Genomic DNA, 19,877 nt, shown 5'->3' on the forward strand with positions numbered 1-19,877 from the left:
TCCTTAGGCCTACTTTTATCCCAAGAATTACGTTTGTTAGTGTAACCTTACAGATCACATTAAGGCTGATTCAGTGCGTTATTATGTTGTAATTATGAAAATTAGATTTCGACTTGAAACGTCTCGTTGTAAACGCAAGGTGGCGATAGACTGCACATAAGCTCTCATGCTGAGAAACTGTGCGCTAACACGACTTTCATTTACAGGTGACAAATTATGAAATGCAGCTGACTAGTTACTATACTATAGGCTAAGCTATGAAAATCGTTTATTGATTATAAATATGTCAATAGACCAGACTCTTAATAAATATGTGCTTTATACCGTTTCTCTTGGCTTTTCTTATAAAGGGTTTATGTGTTGATTTGTTTTATTTATTTTAACGTGTAGCTGTGTAAAATGAATCGTGTTCTAGTCACAATCAAAATTATTACAAAAACCAAGTAATTCAGCATAATTTGAACGCTTATATTCTGTTTATCAGGACCACAGACAGAGAGAGAAAGAAAGAGCGGGGAGGGGATGTTAGAAGGATAACGAGAGAGAGAGAGAGAGAGAGAGAGAGAGAGAGAGAGAGAGTGAGAGAGAGAGAGAGAGAGAGAGAGAGAGAGAGAGAGAGAGAGTCAGGCAGGCACACGGGACAGGAGCACACCGGTCGGACTCGGAAGTCGCGAGGATGGAGATCCGTCCGGACCGCTTTAAGGCTCAGGCAGGAAAAACTTTGGGGAAAATACACAGGTGAGGTAGACCCTCTTATTATCCTCAACGTACGTTTTTACCTACTTTTAAGGACTTTTCCTTTACTTGTTTTACATGTCCTAGCCTACTAACATGAGCAAACAGCTGTATTTTATCAACTGACGTTAACAAAGATGAATAAATACTGTAACAAATGCATTGCTCTTGTTTAGTCCATGTTAGTCAATACATTAAGTAATATTCACTAATTAACCTTATTGTAAAGTGTTACCGAATAAATAGCCTATTGCTCAGAGGTGATTTTTGTAGAAGCTCAAGCTGAGGTGTTGAAAAACATTGGAATTAAAGTTTGCAAGTGGAAAGTTCATTATAGCCAAGAAGTGATTGTGGTTCCCTTCTCTGCGTGTGTAGCCTATCCTTCTTCAAGATGTCAGGTGCAAACCCTTGTCGTGACTGAATCTGAGTCAAATGTGTTCTTATGTAATCGGTTTGCACGTAATGCATCCACTCTGTTTGAGAAGGTTGTCCAGATGGATCGGATTAGTTCGCGGCTAACCCGTTGCCACAGACGTCCGACGCGTGGCGTTGGTCGCTTTTTCCCTCACTTTAGTATCTGTGCGCGTGAGCGAGTTCATTCATTTAGTCCACCTGAGCATCAGGTAGCCGCGCGCATCACTGCACAGCTCGCGCGTCCCGAGACACACACACGTTCTGATTCCATTCCACGCCCTAGTTGATAAAGCGGACCGCGCTCAGAGATCAGGAAGTCTTTGACCAAATTTGGTCTTCATACGCCATGAGTACCTAGGCCTACTTAGTAGCCTACGAAGCGATACAAAGATACAAAAGTTCCATACAAAAAAGAACAGTAGCCTGGTATGTCGGGATAAGGTGACTTTTCAGATGTGGGATTGGATTTCATAGATTCCATCTTCGCTTTCATTTAAACGTTGTTTGTTTGTTGAGTGAAATTATTTAATTAGCATTCATAGAGTTTTCTTATATATTATGCCATTCAATTAATATATCCATAGGATATATAAGTCATAAAATAATTTACTTTTCAGATAAATCTTTTACTGATACTTTGTCTGTCAGCGGTATTTAATTATTCAACTAAATTGTCAAAATTCAATTTTAAATTGAACAGAGGCCTACTGTAAAATAAAATAAAATGTTGAAGTAGGCCTACGGTCAATTTGAATGTTTAAGTCATTTCAAATTAAATTACATTACATTAAACAGTGTTAAACATAAATATGCATGCTATAGAGGGGGGAAAACATATTTCTATATTTATTTGTTCTATAGTATTATTTTTAACCTAATTAAGACCAGGAAGTATTTTGGTGGTAAACACATTTTGCTGGTGTTGGAGCGTTTTAAATACCTTGTTAAATCTTGTTAATTCGATATCTGTCTTGGCCAAATCCAGACAGGATGGACTCTCCCAAAGGTCAATGTACATCCCTTTCAAACAAGTTTGTCTTCTTGGAAAAAATGTTTGGTAACCACTAACATCAGCCTTTACTTATAACCTACTGAAAAACTGCTGGATGATTTTTTTTAAAGGTTTCATATTCTATCAAATAAAGAGCACATTTTGTAGCCTAGCCTACATTCCTGGCGATGTAATTTACTTGCGAAATATTTGTTAAAGTTTCATATTTAGTTTAGTGTTAAAACACATAGGCCTACTTTTCATGCGATTTTAGGAAGCAACTAAGTATTAAAATCCAGCTCTGAAATAGCCCATCGGAAACACACACATATACACAGCCACACAACAGATGTCGGCCCAACAAATCCCTGAACGCCCCCTCACATCACTTCGCCGTCTCTCGCGCTCACCAGTCAGCTCTGTCCATCCTCAGTGCGCGAGATCGCGGGATTAAATAAAGGGCAGCTTCGCGATGCTGCACGTGCGAGTTAGTTGCCCTCTGGAGGTGAATTTAATTGAACTTTTTGAATACAACATGCTTTTTTATCTTAAAATAATCCATGCCTTTAAGTGTGTGAAACTAAAGGCATGGTGTCAGTGCAAAAGTTTGTGTTAGTAAACTGCTGATTTGGATTTCTGACTCTCTACTTTAGTTGTGAGACTCTGTGTCCCTGATAATATTTTAGAGAGAACATCAGCAGCTGATTAATCATTTAAAGCTCAGCAATCTACTTCTCCTACTGTTTCAGCCTCGCAGGCCAGCAAGCAATACACCTCACACCTGCAGTTTTCCCTCTGTCATCCCTATCCATCTCTCCACCTCAATTCCTCACTATGCTATTTCAGCCCTGTGGAATTTGTATTTTTTATAAAGTAAATTCGAATAAAACACACTTCTCACTGTTTACTTGCCCATAAGCAATGTTCAACCGCCAATTTACTGTACATATTGGACATTGTTAATATTTTCCTTCAGATTTCTGGCTCATTCAGATAAAACTTAACAAAAATATGACGTGTTCATCTAATGGTCTCCTGTACGTTTTTTTCACTCACAGATTTTTATTTTTGTTCGTCGTTTGTATTTTGTATGTTCACTAGGCTGCTTATCTGAAAGCATGTGAAGGTCAGGCTGCTAGGATGTATAATTTTATGTGTGCGTGTATATGTGTGTGTGTGTGTGTGTGTGTGTCAGGAGGGGGGAAGTATCTCCCCAGGTGACACAGTCCCACTGAGACCCAATCTGTTCAATAGACGCAGGGGAGGGTCAGAGGAGTTTGGCATAAAAATCAGAGAACAACACTGATGGTAGGACAGAGACAAATGTGAAGAGTGGGAGGGGGGATTTGTGGATCAGTTTTAATCTGTTACCTTTCATACAATATCATCAGAATTTTTCATAAAATTAACCAAAGTTCAGAGAGGCAACAAGATTCAGAACACCTCTCCATACATGAAATGACAGTAAAATAGTGAGCCAAGATGTTAACAGAATGAACAGAACATAGTGATGGTCAAAGAGAGAGAAAGGGAGGGAGCGTGCTAGAGAGAATTGTAGGATTATGTAATTTTTTACTGTTGTGCCTTTATCCTCTTACAGCAAGATTAAATGGGAAAAGTGCATGTGTGTCAATGTATGTTGGATGTGTTTGTGTGCGTTTAGTGTCAGCGGAAATCCACACATCTCACCTCTGAACTTAAATACAAATTTGCAACTGTGTCATGGAATGTAAACTTGCAACATGGTACGAGATGCAGAAGTATGATTTTTTTTGTGTGTGTCTGTGATTCATCATCACATTCATCGTAAATAATGATATTGCTGTCCTGCGACAAAAGTACACTCTAAAAAATGACCTAATTTTGGGTAAAATATGGACAAACCCAGCCATTGGGTTAAAAATGTAATTTAAAAATGTAACCCAATGGCTGGGTTTGTCCATATTTTACCCAAAATTAGGTTAAAACAACCCAGCATTTTTTAGAGTGTGTTGACAGGTGTACATGCTGCAAAAAAGTTAAATATGAACGTTTTTACTATTTTTTAGAATAATTTTTATTTTAATATTTTTTAAATGTTTAATTAAAAATGTTTAACAAAGAAATGTTTAAATCAGTTCTCAGTGGCTAGTCTGAAATCGCTTACTCTCAGAGTTGGTACTTCTTTTGAATAAGCACTTTGTCGCCGTTATGGCATAAAGTACGATCTATGTATGTGTGTAGTATGAATGTAATAGATATTCAACATGCATCATGAATCTTGAATGTTGTCAAAACTCAAAACGTCTCTCCTGTATGGCCTCATGCGATAGTAAAGTGTCCATCAGATGTGCACTTCAGAATCTCGTCCAAAGTTGTAAGTCATCAGGGGACTTTTCGTCTACTGTTTTATATGAATACATACTGTTTTTTAATAGGAATTATGCATATGCAGCCAATATTCAGAAATCTGTAGGGGAAAATTATCTACTACTTTCGCCAAGATTCTGCATTTTATATTTTCACTTTAATTTTAGCTATAGTAATTTTGTTAGTTTTTAGTTTTAGTTATTGAGTTAATGAGAAATGCTGACTTAAAGCAGTAGTTCACTTTTGAAAAAACTTTTGCTGATAATTTACTCAACCCCATGTCATCCACGATGTCCATGTCTTTCTTTCTTCAGTTGAAAAGAAATTAAGGTTTTTGATGAAAACATTCCAGGATTTTTCTCCATATAATGCTCTTCAGTGCGGGAACCAAACGGTTCAAGGTCCAAAAGACATGTCAGTGCAAACTGCAAACAGTTCAAAGGGCTTTAAATGATTCCAGATTATGAATAAGGGTCTAATCAAGTTAAACTATCGCTCATTTAAAAAAAAAAAACAAAAAAAAAAACAACAACAACGTTTAAGTTTTATAAGCTCAAATGCTCGCTTGCTCTGTTCTGTGACACACGTACTTGACTCTCCTGTTCAAACTCGTTCATCAAAATGAACAAATCCTTTTCCAAGTCAATTCGTTCATTTCGTTCGTTGAATGAACCAAATGAGTCAGGAGAGTCACAAACGTGTGTCACAGAACAGAGCATGGCGACCATTTGAGCTTATAAAACTCAAACTTTGTTATTTATTTATTAAATGAGCGATCGTTTCACTTGATAAGACCCTTATTCATCGTCTGGAATCGTTTAAAGCCCTTTGAACAGTTTGCAGTTTGTACTGAAAGTGTCTTTTGGACCTTGAACCGTTTGGTTCCCATTGAAGTCCATTATATAGAGAAAAATGCTGGAATGTTTTCAACAAAATCCTTAATTTCTTTTCGACTGAAGAAAGAAAGACGTGGATATCTTGGATGACATGGGGGTGCGTAAATTATTAGCAAAAGTTTTTTCAAAAGTGAACCACTCCTATAATTTGCAATAGCTGAAATAAAATAAGTTTCATTTTGGTTAACGTTTATTTCAAGTAAAATGCAATTGTATGGTTTTAATTAATTATAAAACCTCTGGATAGAATATTATTAATGGTCAAAAATAAAAAAAACGGTTAAGCGACAGTACTGAAAGTGAATGTGTGATGTGTGTATACTCAGAGAATCAAATCATGCTGACCATAGTCATTTATGTGGAGAGGTCAAGTGTATAATTTGCATATGAGATCAATAAAAACTATTAAACATTTGCTGAGATAGTGCAAAAGTGTATGTTTTAGAGGTTATGATAAAACTTGTTAGTTGGCTCCCATGTAGGATATTTATGCTGACATAGCAGTAAATTCTTTTGGACAGTATTCTGTATGCGTGTTTGTGTTTTATAAACTGTTTAGAAAAGTCCTTGTACACCCCCTTCTGCGGTACACCTGTCCCTTAGATGGCCCAAACACACACGCACACACACAAACACAAACACACATACAGGTCAGCTGGTGTGTCATGAACCGTGGAACGAGATGCAGAAGTGCATGATCTGTAATGATCTGTGCAATGGTCACATGGTAAGATGCAGATAGAGAGAAAGAGCTAAAATACACCGTGAAATAAATATTAATTACAGCCAACAGTCATTCTCATTAGTAGGTAGCATATGTGCCGCTGTTGGCAGCAATCTGTTTTTAACTAGCTTTAACCTTAATTACAGATCTTCCTGAGTGAATGTGTGTGCATTAAATTGCGGACAAACACTCTCCCCTCTTTCTCTTTTTCCATCTCTCTTTCTTGTTCCACTCAGTCACTCTTTTTTTTTTCTTGCTCATATTTATCTCCGGAAGTCTATAATTTCTGTAATCCTAATCTGAGGGTGGGGCTACAGATTATCAGTGGCTCAGAGATGGATGGGGGAAATTGAAGGGGAGGGACGTCCACGAGTCACGGGTGTGAGAGGTTTTAGTTATAATTGAAACATGAGACCCTTTTAAGTTTCAAATTAAAACACATTATGGCTGCAAAATGAATCGACTCCCTAACACGTAAACAGACAAATGCAGTCATCTCATCTCCCAATCATTTCACTTCACATTCTGATTGTATGTTGTTTGAGGTTGAAGGGATTATAAGGGATCTGCTTTTGTAGGAACAGTGACAGAATGAGCGAAATAGAGAGAAAGACGTATGAGGGAGAGAGAGAGAAAGATTAATATCGTGATACGTGTATGAGATTTGTGGAGCTCAGAAATAGTTATTTGTGCTATTCTATTTTATACTGTTGTGGGTTTAAAAATGAAAAAGACAAAACTATATATATATATATACAGTATATATATATATAAACTATTCTTTATAGGTCCATCTGTTCACCGTTGGTCAAGACGATCTGCTGAGGCTCAAACTTTGAGCGTTGAGTGCTTGTTGGTGCCAGTTGAGCTGGCTTGAGTGTTTCAGAAACTGCTGATCTGATGGGATTTTCACGTGCAACCATCAGGGTTCGCAGAGAACGCTCTGATAAAGAAAAAATATCCAGTGGCAAAACTGTGAGTGAGCCTTGTTGATGGCAGAAGTCAGAGGGGAATGGCCAGACTGGTTCCAGCTGATAGAAAGGCAACAGTAACTCAAATAACCACTCATTATAACCGAGATCTGCGTCTGTGAACGCACAACACAGCGAACCTTGAAGCAGAAGGACTACAACAGCAGAATACTCACTCCTGTGTCAGCTAAGAATTGGAAACTGAGGCTAAAATTTGGCTCACAAAAAAAAAAAAAAAAAAACATTGCCTGGTCTGATGAGTCTTGATTTCTGCTACGATATTCAGATGGTAGTGTCAGATTTTGGCATAAACAACATGACAGCATGGATCCATCCTGCCTTTTTCATGCTGGTGCTGGTGTAATGTGTGAGGGATATTTCTTGGCACACTTTGGGCCCCTGATACCAATTGAGCATCGTTTCAACACCTGTGTATTGTTGTAGACCACACATCTTCTGATTGCTACTTGCAGGATAACACACCATGTTCCAAAGTCCTCTCAAACTGGTTTCTTGAACATGCCAATGAGATCACTGTACTCAAATGACCTCCACAGACTCCAGATCTCAACCCAATAGAGCATCTTTGGTGATGTGGTGGAATGGAGATTCGCATCATGGATGTGCAGCCGACAAATCTGCAGCAACTGTCTGATGCGAAACTTCAGCTTCATTACTCCAGTCTTCAGTGTCACATGATCCTTCAGAAATAACTGATTTGTGACTTAAGAAACATCTACTTATTATGTTGGAAACTCATACATACATTTTTAATAGAAATAGCATTTTTTTTATACATATACATATAAAAATGTACAGTATACCATTTTTCTTGGCATGATTTGTGAGAATTACATATTTGCACATTAAATACAGCCACACTGAGTGTTTAGGACAGATTGGTGAGCATCAGATAATCTTGCATTCATTTCATCTTATATGTATTGATTACATTTATATGTAAAATGTTTTGAAAGATTCAGAACATATGTCTGTAAAAGTGTTTGCTTCTGCGTGTTTTTACTGGCTGTAGACGTTGCAGACAGGTTGCATACGCAGATGGTCTCTGCTGGACACCCATGTACTGCTATTCAGTGAGACACTTCATTCGTTCCATGTCCTCTCTCCCTCTGTGTCTTCCCTCTGCACCCCACCTGGTTTTAGGTGTGTATGTGATGTAGTTTTGTGACCTATGAGGGTTTCCTAGAGTATGTGACTTCATATCCTAGCTTCATGTTTTTTAAAGTTGGCATGAAATGGAAGTTACAATAGTCTTTTATTCCCTATTCCCTATTATCCGGGTGAAATAACTTCTCAAAGAAGAAAAATGCAGGGGATTTGGGAAATGATTGGATGGTTGTTGTTTTTTTTTTTTGCTATTGTTGTAAGTAACAGGTTGTCCCGCCCTCGTGCCAGTAAACTCTTCATCAGAGAAGAAATGTTGCTGAAGTGATTTTGATTAAAGATTATGAGGGCACATGAATTAATAAATAAAAAATAGAATAAATGCAAACTGCTATATTCCATAAAAAACAAGAATCGTTGATTTGGATTTCATGTTGACTTTGAGTGTAATAAAACATACAGTTCTGATTAATAATAGTCAATAAAAGTCAATAATATGGTGTCTAAGAGGTAATCGAATACAAAATTCACTTTTAAGTGGTGTTTGCATATTGCAGTGTGTGGACACAACCACCATACAATGAAAAAAATCCATTGGGTGAGCAGTTGCTCATTACCATTTAAAGAGAAATGCACCGGGTCGCTGTAAACAGAGATGTTTTTGAGAGGTAAAAAGGGTGTTGTTGAGGAATTTTAAGCAAAGTATGTTACACACTTTACATGAAGACCCTAAAGAATCAAACCAACTTGTGGAAAATGGGCATCTGATGACCCCTTTAAACAGCTACAGACATTTTTCCTATCACTATCTTTTGGCTTGAACTGTAGTGGGTAGAGTTCAGAACCTCGTTTGACCCTTTAAGGAGGCATGAACTATTATCATTGTGTCCTTGAGTAAGACACTTAACCTCGGATTAATCCAAGACTCCTCGTAATATGTGGCCTGAAAGTTGCTTTGGATAAAAGCATTTTTTAACTTTTGGCCCTCTAAGGCCCGGTTTCATGGGGCTTCGATTAAGTAGCTTTTATAAACTTGCCTTAAAAAACATTACTGGTGAGCATCTTGAGACAAAACAATGGTAATGGCATTTTAAGATATATGTCAGTGAAAGTTTATTTCAGTTAAAGAAGTAACCGACTAACTAACCCAGTCCTTAAAAAACGTTTTCTGTCAAAGAAAATATCTATATCTTGAACTTTGAACTTTACAGATGTTGTTTATGCTCAAACAGCAACATTACACACTAGTATCAGAGACAGCTAATTTGAATGTGTTTTTTAATGTTTTTATATGAATTGAGAAAATATTTTATATAACTTATGTTGGCCTTATATATACTTTCTGTATCCACATCCAGAATCCTCGAGAAACGTCAGCAGAATGGCGAGACGATCGAGCTGTCAGCAGAAGGTCGCCCGGAGCTGGTGGAGGAGAAGGAGCTTCCCGTCGTGGACTGCACGTGTTTTGGGATGCCTCGCCGTTACATCATCGCCATCCTGTCAGGCCTGGGCTTCTGCATCTCATTCGGCATCCGCTGTAACCTGGGTGTAGCCATCGTCAGCATGGTCAACGACCACACGATTTACTCCGGAAAGAAACCTATCATAGTGGTCCGTATCAGTGCTGGAATTCAACTTAACAAATAAAGAGCATCCACTCGAGTATAAGAACATTTATATGAAGAGTGGACAGGAGTTAGACATTATTTGAAATCCAAATGATGAAATCTTGGGCATTTTGGGGTTTATCGTTGTTCATATTTTAGCCATTATTTGTTGTTGTTTTATTTAGCATACAAATTTAGCATGGATAATTACAACACAGATTTATAAGATATTATAGCCCAAAGCCAGTTTGATAATGCGATGAAAGATTTCTAGCTTTTAGAATAGAAAGTATAATGCCAACATCTAAATACATTCATGCATAAATAAATACAAATCAATTGGACCCTCTCAAATCCCAGTTTACCACCATTAGCCAGTTAGTTTTGCATCTTGATCCAGTTTGAAGAGGGAATCGACTGTTTAATTCCCATTTCATCAGAAAATGCAGGGATTCACCCACCAAAGCAATTCAAGCAATTTACCCCCACACAGGGATAACTTATTTCAGAAACTGCACAGCGAAATAAGATTTGTAGAAATAATAAAGGCCTGGTTTCACAGATAAGGCTTAGATTAAGCCAGGATTAGGCCTTATAGTTCAAATAGGGCATTTAATTTTATATATATACAGTTTATATATATATATATATATATATATATAAACATTACTGGTGTGCATCTACATATTTTAAGATACTCCAGTGCAAGTTGCTTTCAGTTAAAACGTCTCAAATTTGTGTTTTCATCTGAGACTAGCTCAAGCCTTGACTGTGAAATAATAATAATTAATTATTATTAGCTATTATTATTATAAAATATTTTTATTTAATTATATTATGCTAGTTTATCTTTTACTTTTAGCGATTGATTTTACTACTTTATTACTTATTTCTCTCCTTTCTCACATTCTACTTTTGTTTTTGCAAATGTACCACAGAAAAAGAGATGGTTCAGGTTATGTGATGCCTTAAAGAATGATGTGTAATCATTTTCTAATATACAAGCAGTGCACTTTGACTGCAATATTCTCAGCTTTTTGCACAGAATGCCATCTAATGAACGTTGGATGAGAGGAGTTTGTCTTTATCTTTTTCCTCCCAGGCTGCTCAGTTCACATGGGACCCAGAGACAGTTGGGATGATTCACGGCTCGTTCTTCTGGGGTTACATTGTCACGCAAATCCCCGGAGGATTCATCTGTCAAAAGTTTGCTGCTAATCGGTAATGTGATCAGCGAATTGACATGTTTTTGTCAAGCGTTCTGGAGTTTTATGAATGGAAATTGTGCTATTTTGGAGGGAGGAGTCAGGTTGTCAAAATTTTCTTTGAGGGGTTTGAGTCAAAAGTCCAGTTACACAATTGTGGGTTTTCTGTTATATTGGCTTTTGTGGCAACTTATCGCAAAAATGATCGCAAAAGACCAGTTTGTGTTCATTGAAATTGAAAAATTAATTATTAAAAGCTATTTTGTAGTAAAGATTTTAACTTATGGTATATACAGAGTTTGATTTAAAAAAATAAAATATTCAGTGGAATGACAAATGACTTGTCCATTGAGATTTTATCATGATATTTCATTGTGTTGCGTGTGTGTTTGGTCTCAGGGTGTTTGGCTTCGCCATTGTGGCCACGTCGACACTGAATATGCTGATCCCAGCAGCAGCTAGAGTTCACTATGGGTGTGTTATCATGGTCAGGATCTGCCAGGGCCTTGTGGAGGTATGCCATCTGTGTGGATTTATGTGAATCTGATGTGTCTGTAATGTATTATTTATATAAAAGCATTGCATCATGCTAAGTAAGGTTTTGTTACCATTATGGTTACACATGGCTCCATCAGAAAACTAAAATATTGTCAAAACTAAAAGGACTTATTTTTTAGGTAGGGCATCGAGGCACCTTCATCTGAATGATTTTTGAAAGCAAATAGATCTATCCTTTGCTGCCTTTGATATCCCACAATCCTGTGCATTCCATTCAGTGTCAGTTGAGTTAGAAAAAAGAAAGACGGCATCTGTAAGTTGTGGTTGGTGGTGAGTTTGTGTGTAAATGTACATTTTTGAACTTCTGATGTCACCTCTAGCGATAATTAAATATTAGTTTGGTTCTCACCAATCTACTCTCTATTTTGCTGTAGATCATTAAACTATTACACTGAAGTCTGTCCGAAATCAGTTTCGTGAGGTGCCTTGCAAACGCTGCCTGCAGAGTCATTGCCCATAAGGCAGCAAGGCAACAAGTCAGCTGCCTGACGTCCGTTTCAAGTTTTCAGATGTAGCCATTAATTCATCTTATTTCTCTACTGTAAGGGCGTGTCATATCCCGCATGTCACGGGATCTGGGCCAAATGGGCTCCGCCCCTTGAAAGAAGTCGATTGGCAACAACAGCGTTCTGTGGTGAGATGTCAGTCATTTGAATCCATGAAATATGTCTTTCGATAGTATTAGTAGAATTTAGTTTGTGATTATTTGAACCTTGAATTGAGAACTGTGAAAAGCTGAGATTAATGATAATGTTAAAGGGATAGTTCACTTTGAAATTAATTTTTGGTATGTTTTAGCTTACCTCAAGGTCATCCAAGATGTAGGTGTCTTTGTTTCCGCAGTATTTTCAATTTTGATATTTTTAGGTCAAACCGTTCGTGTCTATCAGTCATATAATGGAGGTCTATGGTCACCACCTCAAAGAGCATGCACAGAGAAGTCCAAATTAAACATGATTTAATGACTCGTAAATGTAAGTACACATTGATGGCCTAAGACACGAAATGAGCGATTTGTGTGAGAAAATGAACAGTATTTATATCGTTTTTACCTCTTGTAACCACAGCCACGTCCAAGTGATCTGAGGGCGCAGGCGCTTTGTGGCTGTGGTAACAAGAGGTAAAAACAATACAAATACTAATCACCATCAATGTGTATAAATAATAAATACAATCAATTACATTTACGAGTCATTAAAGTCATAGACTTCTCTGTGCATGCTCTTTGAGGTGGTGACCATAGGCCTCCATTAAATTACTGATGTTTAAAAATACTAAAATTGAATTTACTGCCGAAACAAAGACACCTACATCTTGGATGCCCTTGAGGTAAGCTGAAACATACCAAAAATTAATTTCAAAGTGAACTATCCAATAGTGCTAATAAGAAGAAGCATAAGAATTGTATGTTAATGTCTATACATTCTAGGTTCATATGCTGGTGCTGTTGTTGCAATGCCTTTGGCTGGAGTCTTGGTCCAGTACACCGGGTGGTCCTCAGTGTTTTATGTGTATGGTAAGTAGCATACACATGCCATTTTAATTATATAACACCAATAAATATACAAATTAAATGTATTTAATAAACCAAGTGTAAAAAAAGTCTTTCTTGTGTAGTGGTGATGGCATCGTTAAAGAGACTTTGCCTGCAAGCAGTGAATCAAAACTCAATGAATGTACACAAAAGTTTTATTTAACTAAATCACTCACAAACACATAACTAGTCTAAACAAACATATACACACAGAAAGCATGCATTCATGGGGAATGGAAAAGTGAAATTGACAGAATGAGACCAAAGGGAAGAAATGTCAGTTTAACCAAAATAACCATCAGTTTTCTTAGTTCAAGCACAAGTGGTCTACAGCTTATACTAAACCACTGTTTAGTTATTTAAATGTAAAATGCTTGCACTGCCTTAGCTGTTGAACAATCTTCCGTATATGCTGTCTCATAAACCAGTCTTATCTCGCTGAGATAGCGTGCCTTTGCTGCCATGGTAACCAGGGCCTTTTCTATCCTTTTGGTTGGTTTTCCTTGGCTCTTTGTGGTTAGGTGAGGGGGCTTGCTGGATTATTCATTAAATATAATGAATAATTGTGTTTCTGACTGGTCCAGATGCTACATATATCACTGTTTTTACTGTATTATCGATCAAACAAATACCGCCTTGGTGAACATAATGGCTTTCAGAAACTTTTTCAAAAACCGACCCGAACATTTGAACAATACTGTAGACCTATATACATAATATGTACTATATATTAATTCGTCTTGCACATTTCTCTTCGTCTCACAGGAAGTGTTGGGATATTCTGGTATCTCTTCTGGATTTTAGTGTCCTATGAGAGTCCAGCTGCTCACCCAACCATCACACCAGAGGAGAGAAAGTACATTGAGGATGCCATCGGGGAAAGCTCTGGCCTGGTCAACCCCCTGCAGGTACATTTTTCTTAATCACTCGTTCATCCCCCTCTTTCATACACAGACACTCTAAATCCGCTGTGCATAAACATGTTCGACCTCTGCATTTTCACTACCCTGCAGAAATTTAAGACTCCCTGGCGGCACTTCTTTACCTCCATGCCAGTGTATGCCATCATAGTGGCCAACTTCTGCAGAAGCTGGACCTTCTACCTGCTCCTCATCAGCCAGCCTGCTTACTTCGAGGAGGTGTTCGGCTTTGAAATCAGCAAGGTGAAACACACACACTCAAATTAATGAATCGACTGACAGGTTGCAACTACAAAATGAATCAGATCTGTTCTAAAGGCTAGCGGAAAACAGGAAAAAAATAATGCCAAATATAATCAATAAATACATAAGAAAACACCTAGACTAGACCTAAAACACCTAGGTTTTTGCCAACCATGCATTTGTTCTGTGTTGATAATTTAGCATATTGTTGGAATCATGCAGGTAATATTTATGGATTTCAATGTTTGATCGGTAACACTATTTGAATGGTCCTTCAACAGTAAAGGACCTTTGCAACTACAGAACACTTAACACTACAGTAACACTTTACTTTGATGGGCCCTCAAAAACTTTGCAAGTAAATGACAATTCGACTAACCCTAATCTAATAGTCTACTAATACTCTAAGTTGACATTAAAGAGTAACTAAACCCTGAACCAACTTTTTTTAGTTTATGATCTGTAAGAATCGATCTTTATTAATACCAGTCATTGATTCGAGTAACCTTTTTGACAGTTGTGTATAAAGTGTTTTATTTCTACAATATATGGTGCAAAAACGTCTTAGTGCTGCCCTCTTCAGGTTGAACGGTGGCTACTGCAGTTGAATTTTCCTATTGGATGTTAGCGGTTCTTCGTGACGTACGTACGTAACGCACGTTCTTCGTGACGCACGTTTCAGCTCACCACGCTCTGGGTACGAGCTACTCCCTTGGCAGCATAAAAACCAGCTTGTTCCGTCAAAACCACTGTAGCAAGTCAGGAGTTGGAATTGCGAGTATTGAAAACGATCAGGATAGAGTGTTTTGGCATCAATTTCATCCCCTCTATCTCTGCTGGGCATTTTTCAAATATTGCCAGTCGGTGGAGTCAGGCTCTGACCAGGGGTTTAGTTACCCTTTAAATTGCAAAGTTACTCATAATATCTAAAGTGGACTATTGAGACAAAGAGTGAGAACAATTTGGGTTTTAAGAACAGTTTTATTTACTTTAGATAGACATTAAACAGTTTAAGTAAGAAACAAATAAAACCACTGCTCAAGAACAGGGGGAATAGTTCACCCAAAAATGGAAATTCTGTCAGTATTTACTCACCCTCATGTTGTTCCAAACCTCTATGTGTTTATTTGTTCTGTTGAACACAAAGGAAGATATTTGGAAGAATGTTTTAATCAAACAGATCTCATTCCCCATTGACTATGTATTTTTTCTTACTATGGTAGTCAATGGGGCTTGAGATCTGTTTGATTAAAGCATTCTTCCAAATATCTTTTTTTGTGTTCAGGAGAACAAATAAACACATAGAGGTTTGGAACAACGTGAGGGTGAGTAAATACTGACAGGATTTTCATTTTTGGGTGAACTATCCCTTTAAGTACACACAGATACAATGCAGTTTGATGGATCTGGATTCAAATGTTTTGTTGAATATCTACTCTTTTTGTTCCTTCTGTGGCTCAGGTGGGGATGGTGTCTGCACTTCCTCATTTAGTGATGACCATCATTGTGCCAATCGGAGGACAGCTGGCCGACTACCTGAGAACACATAATTTAATGAGCACAACAAATGTCCGTAAACTCATGAACTGTGGAGGTAAGATATAGATAAAGTGATGAACACAATAATAACAACAACAAAAACACATTCAAATTCACTCAAACATTTTAATTGTTTACTCAACTTCATTTTGTCCCTTTTTAGCAGTATTAGAGCCAACAGCATGTCATGATATGACCCTGAATTAAAGGGATAGTTCACTTTAAAATTAATTTTTGGTATGTTTCAGCTTACCTCAAGGTCATCCTAGGTGTCTTTGTTTCCGCAGTATTTTCTATTTTGATATTTTTAGGTCAAACCGTTCTTTTCTATCAGTCATATAATGCAGGTCTATGGTCACCACCTCAAAGAGCATGCACAGAGAAGTCCAAATTAAACATGATTTTAATTTTATTTTTAATTTTATTATTTTTTGGTAAACTTCCCCTTTATAAAAGGACAAAATATAAAGTAGGTTTGCTACACAAAGTAGATTGTTTGTGTGTAAGTTGCCTATTTTGTATTTTGCCTATTTTGTCTCGTCCAGCAATGGCAGCTGGGCGAATAATCACTGAGGCATCAATGCACACTAGCTCTCATATAATCATCTGCACACACAACATACATACAAACCCCACACAGAGAATGATGCACAACAGCATCCAAGAAATAGACGGCACAGAGTATACAGGTAACGTTAGACCATGAGCCACAGTAGACTGTGTATGTTCTCATTAAAGCTACACTGTGTAACTCTTTTAGTTTATTCTTAGCTAAAAACACTTAGTTCTTTCAAAAATATATGTGCCAATTAATGTATATTTACTTCGTTCAAGTAATAAAGTATTCTCGTGGGTGTATAATATGCCATTGAAAATACATACGGGTAAGGGGTTCTAATGTCGGTCATCATGTTGCCCCTCCATCTTGAAAGTACATTAGCCAAAGAGGGACATACCCTTTAATTCAAGCTTCGCCTTTCGCGTTTACGTTTGAGTTAACACTCATGGACGCAAGGTCGAACTGGAAGCCATGTTAATCTTGGACTACATTGGCCACCGTAGGAGTTAAAATGAAATCGGAATTGAGAGGAACAGAAACTAATATTCACGGGATGGTCATATACAGTACCTTTTCACCGCTAGATGGGGGTAAAAATCACACAGTGTAGTTTTAAATGACAGAGAGATGCTTCCTTATTCAATAGACAATACTGTTATGTGTGTCTGTGTGTGTTTTAGGGTTTGGCATGGAAGCCACTCTACTCTTGGTTGTCGGTTTCTCACATACCAAAGCAACTGCCATTTCTTTCCTTGTACTGGCTGTTGGCTTCAGTGGATTTGCAATTTCAGGTTAGTAAAAGAAAAGAACAAAGACAAACCAAACAAAATAATTCATTTAGCAATACCATTCAGAAGATTTTTTTTTTTTTTAGATTTTTAAATGTGAAAAGAAGTCTCTTATGCTCACCAAGGCTGCATTTATTCGATGAAATGTATAATAAAAACATTTTCTATTGTAGTGCATTTTACTATGACAAAGTTGAATTTTAAGCATCATTACTCCAGTCTTCAGTGATCCTTCAGAAATCGAAAAAATCTTATTTGCTGCTCAAAAAACATTTCTTATTATTTCTTATAAATAAAAGTCACATTATGAGATATAAAGTCATATTTACAAAATTAAAAAGTTACATTACAGGAAAGTAAGTTACATTGAAAGTGTATACAAAGTCATAATTATGAGAAATCAAGTTGCAATTGTAAGATATAAATTCAGATATATCATTCTTTCCCTCTCAGGGTTTAATGTGAATCATCTTGACATTGCTCCACGTTACGCCAGTATCCTGATGGGAATTTCCAATGGAGTGGGAACTTTGTCAGGAATGGTGTGTCCACTCATAGTTGGAGCAATGACCAAACATAAGGTACATAATATCACATAACCTTCACATGCCAGAAAATGATACAGAAGAATAAAAAAATGTATTCTTTGTTTATTTACCTGTAGACACGTGACGAGTGGCAATATGTCTTCCTCATTGCATCACTGGTGCATTATGGGGGTGTGATATTTTATGGTATGTTGTGTTCAATTAAAGTAGCATAATCAAACCAACTCTATATCTCTTTTGACATTCTAAATTACTTTTGTCATATCTTTCATAAAATGATGCATACTTCATTTGAACATGTTCCCAGGGATCTTTGCATCAGGTGAGAAGCAGCCATGGGCGGATGCTGAGAATACTAGCGAGGAGAAGTGTGGCATTCTGGGAGAGGACGAGCTGGCCAATGAAACGGAAGAGCTGTACAGGACTGGTGGGCAGTACGGAGCGATTAACAATCCACATGCTGGTGGTCCGAATGGAGGCGGAGGTGGTGCTGGGGCAGGATGGGTATCGGATTGGGATAAAACAGAAGAATATGTGCAACCGGTTGGGACAAATAGTTATTTATATGGTGGAGAGGGAGAGAGAGAACTCACATAGTGGGAAGAAACATATAAGAGTTGATGGAATAAATATCAATACAAAATAAATAGAGTGAGTGAGTATGTGTGTGTGTGTAAGAGAGAGAGAGTGAGTGAGTGAGTGAGTGAATGAGGTGAGTGAGTGAATAAGTGAGTAAAAGAACAATTGTGTTTCCAAACTGATAATAAGATTATGTGATGATTGTTCTATAAATGTAAGTTTTTTTTTTTTTTTTTTTGTGAGACAGATTGAGAATACAGTGGTGCTCTGTTAATTATATGTTCAGTATTTTAGGCTTCCTGCCAAAATCACTGTAATGCACTTAAAATGACACAGCGATATTAGACATGTTCATGGTTGTCGTGTAAGAGTAAATCAGCTTCTGTGTGTGTGCTCATGGTGAGTGTGTATGTGTGTTTCCTTACTGTGCTCTCATCCTTTTGTTTTGTCCAGTGCTTTAAATATGGTAAAAGGGTTCAAGAAAATCTATGGATGTTATTTGATCTTTGGTTTGTGCACAAATACACAATATTCTTAAAGGGACAGTCACCCAAATATTTGAATTCTGTCATTAATTACTCTTTCACATGTCATATGTTTTATGTTGTTTTATATATATATATATATATATATATATATATATATATATATATATATATATATATATATATATATATATATATATATATATAATGTTCCTTTAAACTATGACTGAATATGTGTGCGAGTTTAAACGACCTAGATCCTCATCATTGTCAGTGCACAAGCGATTTTATCCTCTTGCTTACTATATTACTCACATTCACACATTTTCACAAGCTTACATGCACACACACTTTTAATAAATGTGTGGGCGAGTCTGTTTTTTGCACGTTGAAGGTTTACTTGTACTGCCAGGATCATTTAGAGTCATTTATACATTACATTCATATTTATGCATATAGCAGACGCAAAATTTAGGTTAGGCCTACACTTTGGAGCAAAAACGTCAAGTGAATTTTGAGGTAAAAGTGCCGAAATTGTGATATTCTAGATCTGTGTGAGAAATGAATGGAGATGTAATCTCAGCATGTGCAGATTTTTCCTCATCATGTATATCCATTTAGAGGCTATTCAATCAGAGTGCAGGATGAGCTTAGAGAACCAATCAGAGAACAGCATTAGGGAACGGCGAGAGGATGATGGTAAATTAGTGACTCTCTGAATCTGACACATATCGGATGTTATTCTACTTCATGTGTTTGTATTTTGTTTTTGCGCTTCTTTCCTAAACATTTAATTTGTTTCTTTCTTATTTTGTTTGCCTAAATGTTACTTGACCTGTCATCAAACAACAAAAAGATTTTAAAAAATGAAGAGAAAAAAATTTAGAAAAATATATATAATTGTAAAAAAATGTGTACAAATTGTATATGTGAAAATTCCCTGTGTACAATAAAACTAATTAAATGTATAAACTGTATTATTTTTTTCATTGCAGTAATAACTGATCCAGAAACATACAAGACACTGCACTAGAAAGCAGACTAGGCAAGTGTGTTTGTATAAATCTGCTTTGTGAAAGATGAAAATTCCTTGTTTTTTTTTTTATC

The 19,877-nt window shown here is 36.9% G+C and overlaps 1 protein-coding gene across 1 annotated transcript; it reads left to right on the forward strand.

Annotated features, from left to right (window-relative positions):
- Window positions 1–602: 602 nt before the first annotated feature.
- On the forward strand, window positions 603–18,523 carry slc17a7a (solute carrier family 17 member 7a). The gene is made up of 13 exons (XM_039686580.2): window positions 603–738; window positions 9,564–9,816; window positions 10,915–11,033; window positions 11,417–11,531; window positions 12,122–12,209; window positions 13,005–13,091; window positions 13,875–14,017; window positions 14,123–14,272; window positions 15,734–15,866; window positions 17,051–17,161; window positions 17,612–17,739; window positions 17,823–17,892; window positions 18,014–18,523. The coding sequence occupies exons 1-13, from the start codon at window positions 677–679 to the stop codon at window positions 18,301–18,303; spliced, it is 1,749 nt and encodes a 582-aa protein (XP_039542514.1). The 5' UTR covers window positions 603–676; the 3' UTR covers window positions 18,304–18,523.
- Window positions 18,524–19,877: the final 1,354 nt, after the last annotated feature.

Source organism: Pimephales promelas, chromosome 3 (assembly GCF_988280905.1).
Source record: "Pimephales promelas chromosome 3, fPimPro1.hap1.1, whole genome shotgun sequence".
NCBI lineage: Eukaryota > Metazoa > Chordata > Actinopteri > Cypriniformes > Leuciscidae > Pimephales > Pimephales promelas.

What these genes read in the sequence shown, in the direction of transcription:
- slc17a7a (XM_039686580.2), top strand. Translation starts at nt 677, where the DNA reads ATGGAGATCCGTCCGGACCGCTTTAAGGCTCAGGCAGGAAAAACTTTG. An exon ending in TCGGCTTTGAAATCAGCAAG is followed by an intron (nt 14,273 to 15,733) that starts GTGAAACACACA and finishes TCTGTGGCTCAG; the next exon opens with GTGGGGATGGTGTCTGCACT. An exon ending in GAGCAATGACCAAACATAAG is followed by an intron (nt 17,740 to 17,822) that starts GTACATAATATC and finishes ATTTACCTGTAG; the next exon opens with ACACGTGACGAGTGGCAATA.